Genomic DNA, 14,302 nt, shown 5'->3' on the forward strand with positions numbered 1-14,302 from the left:
TCAGGAGTAGCTAGGATTACAGGTGTGAGCCACCAGCACCCAGCTAAAAGTTTTATTTTCAAAACTAAATCATTTCAATTTTTTGTTTTCCACAAAAATTTCTCATTTCAGCCATCTAAAATACACAGATATAGCACTACCGCTGTTGTTGATAACAAAATGGAAGAATATAATCTTTCAACCTAGCTTTCACTATTCTGCCCTTGTTTTATTATGGCTAAACTACAAATTTTCAGTGTAGTTGATATGGCCTACTAATCTGCAAAGTATGTGTATGAATGTTCTGAACATAGGTTTCAAATTATTTAACATTCTGAACAGGAAAACTCAATGTAAACATAAGAATACATCATAAAAATTAAGTAGGCCCTAACATCAAACTCTACAAGAATTCAGTTTTAGAAGCTAGGGGAAAGTTTCCAAAGACAAATCATTGCTCTTCATTTTCATAAATGTCAATGGTCTATTTTACTATAAAGTTACTTTTCTAAAATATTATTTTCCTAAAAAACAAAGTTTAAGTAATAATGGAAAAGCTCACATTTCCATGAACAGACTATAAGGCATAAAACAACAGGCTGTGATTTTTTTTTGGGGGGGGGGGAGGGAGTCAGTCCCAGAACTTGAACTAAGGGCACTGTCCTTGAGGTTTCTCAATGCTAGTACTTTTTTTTTCCTTTTCTTTTTTTCTTTTGAGCCACAGCACCACTACCAGCTTTTTCTGTGTATTTGGTACTGAGGAATCGAACTCAGGGCTTTATACATGCTAGACAAGCACTGTACCATTAGACCACATTCTGATCCTAAATGCTATTTTTTTTTTTTTTTGGCCAGTCCTGGGCTTGAGCTCAGGGCCTGAGCACTGTCCTTGGATTTTCTCAAGGCTAGAGTCTACCACTTGAGGCTCAGCACCACTTCCGGCTTTTTTTTTTCTATGTATGTGGTACCGAGGAATCGAACCCGGGTCTTCATGCATGCTAGGCAAGCACTTTAACCACTAGGCCAAACTCCCAGCCTGCTATTTTTTTTTTTTAAAGCACAGTTTGCTTTACACTAAAACTTAGAAGAAAAATAAAGGTTATTCAAGGAAAAAAATGCAATATGTCATTTTATTCCATAGTTATCTTTCCCAATAAATTTGCTTTTAACTTTTGTTTAGAACCAAAAATCCAGCACTCAAATAGATTAAATGCTTTCATTTTTATTTAGGAATTATAACCATATAAAATTTTTATCCATGTGTATTTATACTTTAAATGAAACACAGTGAAAGACATTTGAAGCCATAGACACAGGAAAGCACAGGACTGAAAATTTACAAATCAAAGGAAATAAAACCCCATTATTAGGAATTTAAAACATACTGTAGGTAATATGATTCTCTTATAATCCAATTTTTAAAAAATGTTTTGGCCTTACTGTACCTGTAAGTATGAGCTTAAAGAACTGACTTCACTCATATAGCTTCTGTAGTCAGAAACTAAAACTTTCATTACCGGCTAACAGAATTATATTTAGAGAAGCTAATTGGTAATTCCAACCTGAGTAACTCCAACTCGAACATCCCTGCTGACTGAACTGGTTCCTTTCAGCATATCACCACTGGCTCGAAGAAATCCTGAACTGCCACGCAGAAATCCTGTTCCTAGTAATTCTAGAACTTCTTCCAGAGACACTCTGCGGATGCTTTGATGCGAGGCTGCTATTACAAAGAACAAAACAAAATTGTGATCCATATTTTGTAGACTATAAATTGTGATGCAAGATCCTTTAAATTTTTGGTGCTGGGGACTGAATCCAGGGCCTTGAGCAGGCTGAACACAAGTTCTACCATTGATCTAAGTCTTGTTTTGCCAAAAGTAAGCATGTTAATATAAGTAAAAACTAAAACCAAATATTTACAGAAAAATTCTACACATTAATGTAACATATACACACATACAAACTAACACAAAGTTTTGAAGTTCAAATCACAATGAGCCCTGAAGCACCATGTATGTCAAGAACATTATACCACTTTAGGATCTATACCACTTTAGGATCTTTCTCCATTACTTCCTTTCCTCAGAGAATGTAAAAGGCTAAGTCTTCCAAAACAGTTAAACAGATAAAACTGCTCTACTTTTCTACAAATTAAAATGAAAGGTAATAACCTTTTTTAGACTCAAATCATACATAATGATATACTACTAAAATGAATAAAATGTATTATTAAAAGACTTGAGCAGAGGGGTAATAAAATCTGTCAGTTTGTTGCGGTGTTGAGCCCACAATTTCGAGGAGAAGTAAGAAGACCCACTAAAAGGAGTTTATAAATCTGAGCAAGAAGAACAAGGTGGTTCAGTGAAGAAAGTAAAAAGTAGATGCAGGAGGGAGGGAAAGTGGGAGAAAAACACAGAAAGAGGGTAACAATGTTCAAGAAGTAAAGTACTCACTGCCTTACGAATGTAACTATAATCCTTCTACATATCACTCTGATAATAAAATAAAATTTTAATAAATAAAAGTAGATGCAGACTATAGATTAAATATATTTAAAACATTTTTATTAAAAAAACTCTCGGGGCTGGGAGTTTGGCCTAGTGGTTAAAGTGCTTGCCTAGCATGAATGAAGACCCGGGTTCGATTCCTCGGTACCACATACATAGAAAAAAGCCGGAAGTGGTGCTGAGGCTCAAGTGGTAGAGCTCTATCCTTGAGAAAGTCCAAGAACAGTGCTCAGGCCCTGAGCTCAAGCCCAGGACTGGCAAAAAAATAAAAATTAAAAAAATTAAAAAAAAAAACTCTCAAGGATCAAGATTCACTGTACTTTTACGCTGATCTTCTGAATAGTAAGCTCTTTGTACAACTACTTAAAATAAAAATATAATTAAAATGCTCCAAACATTACAAAAGACCAGAAAGAATATTAAAATAAATTCCCATATAGTTTTTACCTGAACTTAACACATTTTTCTCATTACTTTGAAAAATAGATTTCTGGCCAGTAGTTAAATATCATGGCTCTTGGTTTGAATATATCTGATACTTCCTCAGAATTTTGTAAGAGAATTATACAGCTAACATTGACTCTTCAGTAGCAAACACCAGAAAGGACTGTCAGGCACGGTGTCTGTGTGGCTCTACATGGATGAAATTAGCTTTGAACACTTGAATAACTTACCTTGGATATAGTCACTATAAAACTATCCTCTGAAACTACTAAGTAGCCTCTGACAACACTTAAAGATGGTAGAATAACCAACTTTCACCCAATAATCCACTAAGGATTCCTATTTGTGCAAATTAATACATGACCATAAAAGAGGTTGTTTCTAACAAGTGTTCATTCTGTAATTATTGTCATTCTACCATTTAAAAAGGATTTTCCTCTCCTTTATTTACATACTTCAAAGCATATTTACAGATTTTTATTTATTTATTTATTTTATTGTAATGTATATAGAGAGGGATTACAGTTATATTTGCCAGATAGCAGGTACATTACTTCTCACACAATGATACCCCTTCTCATGTTTTTTGTCTCTATTTCCCTCCCCTCCCCTCCTCCTAATCATCTTGTTTTCCCTCCTTTGCTTCGCTATTTCAAATAAACAAATAAACATATATTCAATATGCCAGGTAACAAAGGCAGATATAGTAACAATATGAGATTAACCAAAGGGCAACAAAAGAAAAGAGAAATAATATAGTACATTAAGACACTGAAAATAGATATATGTTTAATCAAATTTTGAATACCTTTCTGGTTTGCTCTGTGTGTGTGTGCATGTGTGTCTCTCTGTCTCTTCTTCCCTTTTAGAGTCTCATGTCCCCAAACAAGAAAGACTTAGAAGAACTACGGTAAAGATACATTTTTTTTTGTATTACAAATTTTATATTATGTGTCAATGGGAGAAGGGTTTTGTTTTGTTTTTTGTCTTTTTTTGGCTTTAATGTGTTCCCAGCTGATTCTGCCCCTTCTCCTCTTCAGTTAAGAAACAGTGCTTTACCATTGAATTTGACAAATCAACTAATCTGGTTTTCAATAAATTACCTTATTTTTTTTTAATTATATGGCTTATGTTTACATCATATTTTAAATGACAAGTTTAACAAACAATTGTTCAAGGAGGAAATCTCTAATTACATTCTCTGGGACTTAGTCTTTAGAACTTAATCAAAATTAGGCTAACGGTTTGTATGTCATAGAAACATATCAGTTTATGAAATAAAACATTATGATTATAGAGTCATAGGTTTTTTTCTATATAGTTATGTTTGTATTTCCATTACCATGTCCTTATTTTTTTAAAGAAACACTGCTTTAGAAAAAAGTATAATTCTTTATATAAAAACAGATGACAGAAAAAGCTGGAAGTACCACTGTAGTTCAAATGGTAGAGTACAACTCATGAGCCAAAGAAGTTTAGGGACAGTGCCAAGCCTCTGTGTTCAAGCCCCAGGACTGGCAAAAACTAAGCTAAAATAAAAACTAAAAACAGATGACTTCTAGAACAGTACTCATCAAAATTTAAAGTATATAGCAATGCTATAGGGATCCTATAAAAATGAGAATTTTGACTTATTAAGTTGGGTGGGACCTGGATATTTCTTCAAATTCCCTAAGTGATGCTAGAGCACTGGTCTGTGGCTTTTCTATAGAACTGTTATAATTTCATTTGCGTGAACTTGTTTAATTATTAGAGATAAAATACCAAAGTAAACTTTTAGTTACTCATAGGTGTTTTTGCTCCCCATTCAACAAATGTTATACTTTTTCTATGCATTCTAAATTAAGTGAAGGCAAACTCCTTTATTTTAAAATATATCCCATCCTTATTTACTGCTTGGAAGAGTATAAACAGGGTATTAAAAAAAGAAAGAAGTGAAAAGATAAAACTGTCCAAATAGAGTAAATGTCAAGTATCTACTTTATCTACATCATTTGTTTTCTGCATTAATCAAGAAAATAGCAACTATAATTACATACATACTTCCTTAAAAATAAAAATAATCAATAAAGGATAACACACTTCAAAAGTTTTTAGCAAATATAGTGGTGTACGCCTACAATCCAAAAGGATCGTAAGTTTAAAGCCAGTCTGGGCTTAGGGCTATAGAATAAGACAGTATAACAAAACCCAAACCAACTCCTCAATTCTTTTACTGAATTGTCTGAGAAATCATAGGTTCTTCAGCAATGAACTAAAGTTCATTTATATTGTTTGTTTTTAGAAATTAATAGGTACCTGTAATGCTGATATATTTGTTTGAATCAATAGAGAAAGAATTGAAAAAAGATATTTTGCAAAGAATTACATAGCATTACCTGACCCCGGATGTTTAGAAATGATAGCTTTAGCTAATATTGTGCCCAACAGTTTTGAAACTGCAATCCGTACATCATAATTAGAACCTTCAAAGGACTTAAAACATAGTGTAGTCACACTGTCCAGGTCTGTATTCCACATGAAGATGGCCTCATTCTGAAGTTCAAGAAGACACTATTCATTTGGACAAATAAATAAAAGAAAAACAAAATATAAATGCCAGGCTCAGGTATATATGAGTTATAAAAACTATGGGTTCCAACAAAAATATTACTTATATAATGACTATAGGAAAACATTATAAAAAGCCATAAGCATAGTAATAAGGCTACAAAGGCAGAAGGACAGCTCACTTTTTATTTAGTAAGCCATGAAAATTGTCTTTCAAATCAAAGTTGTTGGCTATAAGCAACTGTGAGGTTAACTCCAATATTAAAAAAATAATTTTGGGGCCAGAAATTTGGCCTAGTGGTAGAGTGCTTGCCTAGCATGCATGAAGACCAGGGTTTGATTCCTCGGTACGACATACATAGAAAAAGCAGGAAGTGGTGCTGTGGCTCATGTGGTAGAGTGCTAGACTTGGGAAAGCCCAAGAACAGTGCTTAGGCCCTGAGTTCAAGCACAAGGACTGGCAATAATAATAATAATAATAATAATAATAATAATAATAATAATAATAATTTCACAGGGGGGTGGGGGAAACGGGGACAAAACCATGAGAAGGGGTATCAATGTGTGAGAAGTAATGCACCCCTACCTGACAAATGTAACTGTAACCTCTCTACACATTTCCCAACAAAAAAATAATTTTACTTCTTAACCAATAATATAAAAAGGCACAATTAAAAATAATAATAAAATCAACCCAAAACATGAACTTTACATGTATATTTCAGTTTACATGCACCCAGAAGGGAAGCATTATAAAGTATAATACAAGGAAACAAACCTCCCACTTTGTGAGAATGTGTTATTAACTATTTGAACTTCAGAAAATTCATATAACTCTCTGGACCTGAATTTCCTAATATGCTAAAATAAGACAGTTGTAAGTGATTACCAAGGTTCCAGCTCTAACGCCACACAGCTGTTACTAATGCTTTTGCATTAAATCTCCTTTAATTTTCTTTATATAAATTTTTACCTTTGCAGCAGCGCAACGAACTGCCATGGATCTATCTGTTAGGCAGGATCTAGCAGCCTTGTAAATATCCCTATGGCAAGGTGTAGCGGCAGCTCCTAGCCCGTTCAAGATATTTTGCAAACTCAGCATGATTTCATATCGACCTTGAGACTGAGAAAAAAATTCAAAAATTGGAAGAAAAAAATTCTTTGTGAAGAACAACTTTAAGCACTGATATAACCTCTCATTTAAGAAATACTCAAATTTTTGTATACTAACCCATGCTAACATCAAAAAACAATATTTTATGCTTGATAGGTATTATTTATACATATTATACTTCAAGACAGTATAATTCATTGGGTTAATGTGAAGATTAACAAAATTATAAGAAAAATGTCTAGCATAAACCAGGTATGGCTGCTCATTCTAGCTACTCAGGAGGCTGCTGAGATCTGAGGATCTTGGTTCAAAGTCAGCCCAGGCACTAAAGTCCATGAGACTCTCATCTCCAATTAATTACTAAAAAACCAGAAGTGATGCTGTGGCTCAAGGGGTAGGACGGTAGCCTTGAGCTCAAGAGCTCAGGGATAGTACCCAGGCCTAGAGTTCAAGCCCCACAACTGTCCAAAAAAAATGTCTAGCACAAATCTTGTATGTAATTAAAAATTCAATAAATGAGTGCTATAAATGAGGTAACATAAAAAGAGTACAGGTTATAATAGAACCTTGGGAAAATCTGTCTCTTTACCCATAAAGTGCAGGTAATACTGGCTGTTGTAAAGAACACCTGAATTATACATACAAAATGTTTAGAAGAGTGCTGAACATACAGAAAATGCTCAATAGATTTCACAGTTGTTAATATTTTATAAGAACTTAACTCAGAAGTTACAGTTAAAAAGACTTAATCCTTCCAGATGGTGGTGGCTCATCCCTGTAATTGTAACTACACAGGAAGCTAAGATATGGGGATCGTGGTTCAAACCAGCCCAGGCAAGAAAGTCTCTGAGACTCATCTCCAATTAATAGCCGAGAAGTCAGAAATGAAGCTGTGGTTCAAAGTTGTAGTGCTAGCTTTGAGCACAAAAGCTCAGGGACAGTACCCAGGTGCTGAGTTTAAGCTCCAAACTAGTGGGGGTGGGGATGGGGGGAAGAAAGACCACGGATGTAGCTTAGTGGCATAGTGTTTGTTTCACATACACAGAATCCAGGGTAAGATACTTACCACTACCACCACCACTACACACTCACCCACCTCCCCAAAACTGGCAGTACTGGGGTTTGAACTGAGAGACTTAGAGTCTCAGGATCACTTGAGCCATCCTCTAGTTCAAATATAATCTGAGCTAGAATTTTATTTCTAATTCTCAGTAGTTGTTCTTGCCATGTCTCCATCTACAAAATGAGGGCAAGACAAACCTTAGGTAAAAATTCATCATCATATATATAGTACAGAATTAAACAGAAGCTGTTTTATCTTAGATGCATTCTTTGATGCATAATTTCATCTCTGGTTAAGGTCACTAAGGTAAAGTTGGATTACCACCAAGCTTCATTTGCATATAAATGTTTTTACTCTCTATTTAAAATAACCCAAAAGTTACAGGAAGATTAATAAAATGTGTTTTAATAGGAAACTTCTAAATTTTCTTTTATCTCAGTTTCAAGTGAAATGTGTGACTGATTGCGTATGGGTGAACAGCAGGAATAATTTGTAATATCTGAGATAATGTGATACCTTACTAACTAAATATAAAAGTTAAAAATAAGGACACTGCTGGGCATGATGCAATATATCTAACTTATACTCTAGCACTTCAACGGCTTGAAACAGGAGGATTTTAGTTCAAGACAAGCCTGAGCTACCAAAACCATAAAGGGTGTAATAAAGTAATTACCAGTAACATTTCTGATTCCTAAAGAGTAATCCTTCATTAACCATGGACCTAAAATGTAGTATAGCTTAACTGATGGAGATAAGAAGGAAACAGAAGATTACAATGACTATATCCCAGTAAAGCTACCTTCTTGTAGCTTTCAGACAATAAATGCCAAGAAGTATGAGGTTCCCTCAGAATTCCCTTCTTTGTTTTCTTTTTTCTGGTTATACTGGTAGGGGTTGAATATAGGGCCATGAACTAAGCCTTCAGTCTCAAATTTCATACCTTAAAAGTTCTTGAATACTTTATGAAATTTAATGTATCTTATATTTATATTTTCCTATGCTTCATTTTACATTAAAAATGTGTAACTATCTTACATTTCTTCAAATTTTCAAAGCTGTTTTTTAGACTTTTTCTAAGTAAGGTAAGAAGAGCAATTGGTATGAAATTTTCACTTAATGATGCTGTTATCTTTACATATTAAGAATCATAGATTTAAAAAATATATACATACAACTGCTTTAATTTCAAAACTGATAAAACTAATGTTATAAGGTTACAAGATATTAGAAGTTAAATGAAGAGAAAGTAGGGGTTGGGAATGTGGCTTAATGGTAGAGTACTTGCCTAGTATGCATGAAGCCCTGTGTTCAATTTCTAAGTACCACATAAACAGAAAAAGCTGGAAGTAGTGCTGTGGCTCAAGTGATAGAGTGCTAACCTTGAACAAAAGAAGCTCAGGGACAGAGTCCAGGCCCTGAGTCAAACCTGCCAGGACTGGAAAAAAACAAAAACAAAAAGCCCAGGTATTTTAGGGTAGTAAATGTCATTTTTTTGAGGATATGCAACTTTGTAAGATGAAGGTCATCAAGACACTGGTCATACATCCTCTGTACTTTTAACTCACTGACTATATTCCTTTAATATGTGTGTTTGTGTGTATGTACATGCCAGTCTTGGGGCTTGAAATCAAGATCTTGGCACTGTCCTTGAGCTTTTCTGCTTAAAACTAGTGCTCTACCACTTAAGCCACTGTTCCATTTCCAATTTTTTTTTTTTTTGCCAGTTCTGGGCTTGAGCTCAGGGCCTGAGCACTGTCCCTGGACTTTATCAAGGCTAGAGCTCTACCACTTGAGCCTCAGCACCATTTCCAGCTTTTTTTCTATGTATGTGGTACCGAGGAATCGAATCCGGGTCTTCATGCATGCAAGGCAAGCACTCTACTACTAGGCCAAACTCTTGGCGCTGCCATTTCCGATTTTTACAGGGGTAAACTAGAGATAAGAGTCTCACAGATCTCTTGCCTGGGCTTTGAATGACAATCCTCAGATATCAGCCTCCTGAGTTAGCAAGATTACAGGAGTGAGCCATTGGTACCTGGCCTTATTCCCTATTGATGCTGTTAAAATAACAATTCAATCCAAGTATTCAGTAGTTACCAACTATTAGTACCTGATAACAAGCCCATGCTCTGCCACTGGTAAATCTTATCAAATGGATAAGGAAGAGTGAAAGGAAGCAGAGGTAAATCTGTCAATTAAATACCTCAGTTTTTGCCTATTTAGGTTTATAAAAATACATAAAATTCTATTGTATTATTCTATTTTTTTCCTTTTCTTTTTTTGCCAATCCTGGCTTGAACTCAGGGCCTGAGCAGTGTTCTTGGGCTTTCTCAAGGCTAGAGCTCTACCACTTGAGCCACAGCACCACTTGCAGCTTTTTCTATGTATGTGGTAACTGAGGAATCTTTGTGCATGCTAGGCAAGCACTCTACCACTAGGCCAAATTCTCAGCCCCTGTATTATTCTATTTCTAAAAAAGATTTAATGATTAGTGAACATCCTACACATCACCTGGAAATATTTGTAGATATATAGACAAATATACATATGCCTGAAATATATAAAGCTCTTTAACTAGCTCAAGAAAGTTAAACCTATAAATTGCACTGCTGTTCTTTGGTTGAACTTCATTTACTTACCTCTGCACTCTTCATAGCTTTAAGTATATTCCCCACTGTATCAGTAAAGGTGTTACCTAGTATTCTACCCAACTTCTTGTACAAGGAACCCAAACACACCACAGCCGCACTGAAACAACATTTAAATCAGAAATAAGTCAAGGGTTGAAGGAAAAATAAATAAATAAAATCTCAGGAATATGACAAAATCACTATTAAAAAAATTCCCCTGGGCTGGGATGTAGCTCAGTGGCAAAGGGCTTGCCTAGTACAAGTATAACGTCCTGGGTTCAATCCTCCATACCAAAAGAAAAGACAAAAATATGGTTAAAAAAATTCTCCCCATTCTGTTGGTTATGTGTTTACTTTCTTGGGGGTTATCCTGGGAAACACAGATGTTTTTAACTGTGGTGAAGCAATATTCATTTATATTTTCTTTTGTCATTTGGACTTTTGGTGCTTTTTTTTTTTCCTTGGCAGTCCTAAAGTTTGAAATCAGGGCTATCTGCTTGCTAGGCACTTCTAACCATTTTCATTTTAGTTATTATTATTATTTTTTGTGAGTCTTAGGGTTTGAACTCGGCCTGGGCACTGTCCTTGTCCCTGAGCTCTTTAGCTCAAGGCTACCGTCCTACCCCTGAGCCAAGCTCCACTTCCCATTTTCTAGGGGTTAGTTGGAAATAAGTTTCAGGTCCTTTTGTGCTTGGGCTAGCTTAGAACCTTGATCCTCAGATCTCAGCCTCCTGAGTAGCTAGGAATACAGGCATGAGCCACCATGCCCAGCTCATTTTAGTTATTTTTTAGAGTCTTGAAATTTTGCCTGGAGTCAGCCATGGAGGATGATTCTCCTAACTATACCTGAAATTACAAGCATGAACCATATTACCTAGCTTATTGGCTAAAATGGGATCTTACTAACTTTTTTGGTCCTGGTTTAGCTTTGAATCTTAATCTCCCTAACTATGTGTCTCAAATAGCTGAGATTGGAGCCGGGAGTTTGGCCTAGTGGTAGAGTGCTTGCCTACCATGCACGAAGACCCGTGTTCGATTCCTCAGTACCACATACATAGAAAAAAAAATCCAGAAGTGCTGCTGTGGCTCAAGTGATAGAGCTCTAGCCTTGAGAAAAGTCCAAGGAGAGTGCTCAGGCCCTGAGCTCAAGCCCCATAACTGGCAAAAAAAGAAAAAAAAGCTGAGATGACAGGTGTGAATCACCATGTCCAACCTTAAGAAAGCAGTGCTTATTCCTAGCATCTTATTTTTCTAAGTTTTAATTTTAGCTGTAAAATAGATCTGTGATTATTTTTGAGTTAATTTTCTGTATATGGTGTGATCAAAGAGTATACCTTATCCCACTGTATGTAGATATCCAGTTGTTTTATCATTATTTGTTGACAGTTAACCATATGCTTTTACCTTGAAAGGGTACAATTTTCTAGACTCTAATGTTAAATTCTAAGGCCTGACATTGAGGGGAACATGAAATACTTTTATTTTCAATAACAAGAATTTTAGATAGCTATATCAGTGTTCAATTACACTAAATATCAGCCCAAATACTCTATCCCATCAAATGTATTACAAAATGAAATTATAAAAATATTTAATATTTTAAATAGAACTTCATACATTTGAAGTTATATAAAGTCAAAGATGAACTCAACTACCCTTCAAAAATTCTCATTAAAATTAAAAACTGAAAAATTTATGGGACAATATATTGTTGTACTGTAAACACTGGGCCAATAAAAATTCCATAGACTTACTGTTGTGGGGCTGGGAGTTTGGCCTAGTGGTAAAGTGCTTGCCTAGCATCCACGAAGACCCAGGGTTCGATTCCTTGGTACCACATACATAGAAAAAAGCAACAAGTGTTGCTGTGGCTCAAGTGGTAGAGCTCTAGCTTTGAGAAAACCCAAGGACAGAGTCATTCCCTGAGCCCAAGCCTAGGACTGGCAAAAAAAAAAAAAAAAAAAAAGAATTACTGTTGTGAAAGCACTGAAAGGAACTGAATCCTATAGAGAAAGAAACTAAGCTGTCCTTGGGATCCTGAAAGATTATTTTTCTGTTAATCATCAATTTTTACTACTAAAGAATATCCAAAGTCTGACTAATTTGATATATACTCCTAAATACTCAACTGTTAATGCTTCAGAATGTTTTCTATTTAAATTCAGACTCCAAATGTGTCTAATTAATTTAATGTATTTATTGAAACATCCTGTTTGTTGTTTTTTATTGCTATTGTAAAGGTGATATACAGAGAAGGTACTATCTCATAAGTCAGGTAGTGAGTAAATTTCTTTTTTTTCTTTAATCTACCAATGCCACCATTCGTGCATTATTTAATTTTTTTTGAAGTGCTGGGGAGTAGACCCAAAGCCTTATGTATGATAGTCAAGCAGCAATCATTAAGTCCAAAGACATTTTTTTTCAGTCCTAGGCCTGGGCACTGTCCCTGAGCTTCTTTTACTCAAGGCTAGCACTGTATTATTGTAGCCACAGCACCATTTCTGGCCTTTTCTGTTCATGTGATGCTGAGAAATCAAACCTAGGGCTTCATGCATGCTAGACAAGCACTGTACCACTGAGCCACATCCCCAGCCTCGAAAACATTTTTAAAGGGACAAGCAATATCAGATTATTTTTTAAAGATTTAAGAATGTGTTAAAAGTGAATTTGAATTCAACTTCAAAATAATTGCCAAGTGGGTTGGGTAATAAAATCATAAAAGAAGCAAGCAATATTTTGTTTTTGTTGTTGTTGAGTTTTTAAGTTTAACTTACAGTTTAGTGGGAAGGTAACTTGGAGAATCATCTTTACTACGAATAAGATCATTACATTTGTCGATTGTCTCATAAACAGAGAATGTGTCTCCAATACTATAAATTATGGCTAGATTCTTAGCAAGGAGTTTACGAGTAGGAGGCCCTGGGGAGCTGTTCAACAAAGACAGGAGCTGTTCAACAAGAGTCTTCTGTTTCTCCCTTACATCATTCTAGAAAGAAAGATAACTCAAAGTCAGCACAATTATATGTAATTCTCTAGACATGACATTTATGATCAAATATAGCTAGGTTGAATCATTCTTGCCTTTATTCAGCCATCTTTGTCTGAATCCAGTGATTGTAGAGAATGATTTGGGTTTTTTCTTCTTACTCTCCCTCCCCCATTTTCAAATGGCTTGTAGCAGATGTTTATGAAAAGAACTGTGCCATTAATGGCTTCTTCTTCTTCTTCTTCTTCTTTTTTTTTGCTGGTCATGGGGCTTGAACTCTGGGCCTAGGCCCTGTCCCTGAGCATTTCAGCTCAACGCATGCTAGGTGAGCATTCTACAAATAGGCCACACTCCCAGCCCCTAGTACATTTCTTTTTGAATACTGTCATCCCCTCCCTCATTTTCTGCCAGTTTTTTCGCTCCTGACCTCTCTCCCCAAGTTATATTCTTCATTTCAAAACTGTGTCTACTGAGTCTATATCATACCATACTTTGGGAATTCTGCTGGAAAAGTAAATAAAATTACAATAATGACTTTTTAATTCTACCCCGTATTATAGACATAGGACAGTACTATATTATACCTCTGTGAATATAAAATACCTTGTACCTGCTTTATGATACGTAGTAGTGATGTACTTTACTAGAGCTGTTTCTAATGACATTACTCAAGATGAAAGAAAACATCTTTCATTGTGCTACTTCACAACACTGAGTAAATTAATAAATTGAACATGGCAAAATGTTAACTCCTGAATGTAGGTGAAGATATGAGTAACCGGTTTTGTTTTCTTCTTCTTCTTTTTTTTTATTGCACCCATCTCATGAGCTTTTTAGAGGTTATATGTTTCTGAGGGGACTTCAATCTTTTCAATTTACATTCTTCAAAACTTTTTCTTTCTTTTTTGGTGTCAGTCCTGGGGCTTGAACTCAGTTTGGGCATTGTCCCTGAATTTTTGTGTGAAAGGCTAGCACTTGAAGGGGCTCGGAGCATGGCCTAGTGGTAGAGTGCTTGCCTAGAAT

At 35.3% G+C, this 14,302-nt stretch overlaps 1 protein-coding gene across 4 annotated transcripts in view; it reads right to left on the reverse strand.

The window, feature by feature from the left end:
• The window catches only part of Heatr5a (HEAT repeat containing 5A), a 110,179-nt gene that overhangs the window by 76,217 nt on the left and 19,660 nt on the right, over positions 1-14,302 (reverse strand). For 2 of the 4 annotated variants that reach the window (XM_090345354.1, XM_090345352.1), the window contains exons 3-7: positions 13,068-13,279; positions 10,303-10,411; positions 6,457-6,606; positions 5,312-5,486; positions 1,542-1,702 (exon numbers count right to left, since the gene is read on the reverse strand). In XM_090345354.1, the coding sequence (XP_090201480.1) occupies positions 1,542-1,702; positions 5,312-5,486; positions 6,457-6,606; positions 10,303-10,411; positions 13,068-13,279 (807 nt within the window). Of the gene's footprint in view, positions 1-1,541; positions 1,703-1,950; positions 2,437-5,311; positions 5,487-6,456; positions 6,607-10,302; positions 10,412-13,067; positions 13,280-14,302 lie in introns of those variants that run through there. The other 2 variants (XM_090345353.1, XM_090345355.1) reach the window with 2 other exon arrangements.

This window comes from Megascapheus bottae, chromosome 14 (genome assembly GCF_031878675.1).
Source record: "Megascapheus bottae isolate mThoBot1 chromosome 14, mThoBot2.hap1, whole genome shotgun sequence".
Lineage (NCBI taxonomy): Eukaryota > Metazoa > Chordata > Mammalia > Rodentia > Geomyidae > Megascapheus > Megascapheus bottae.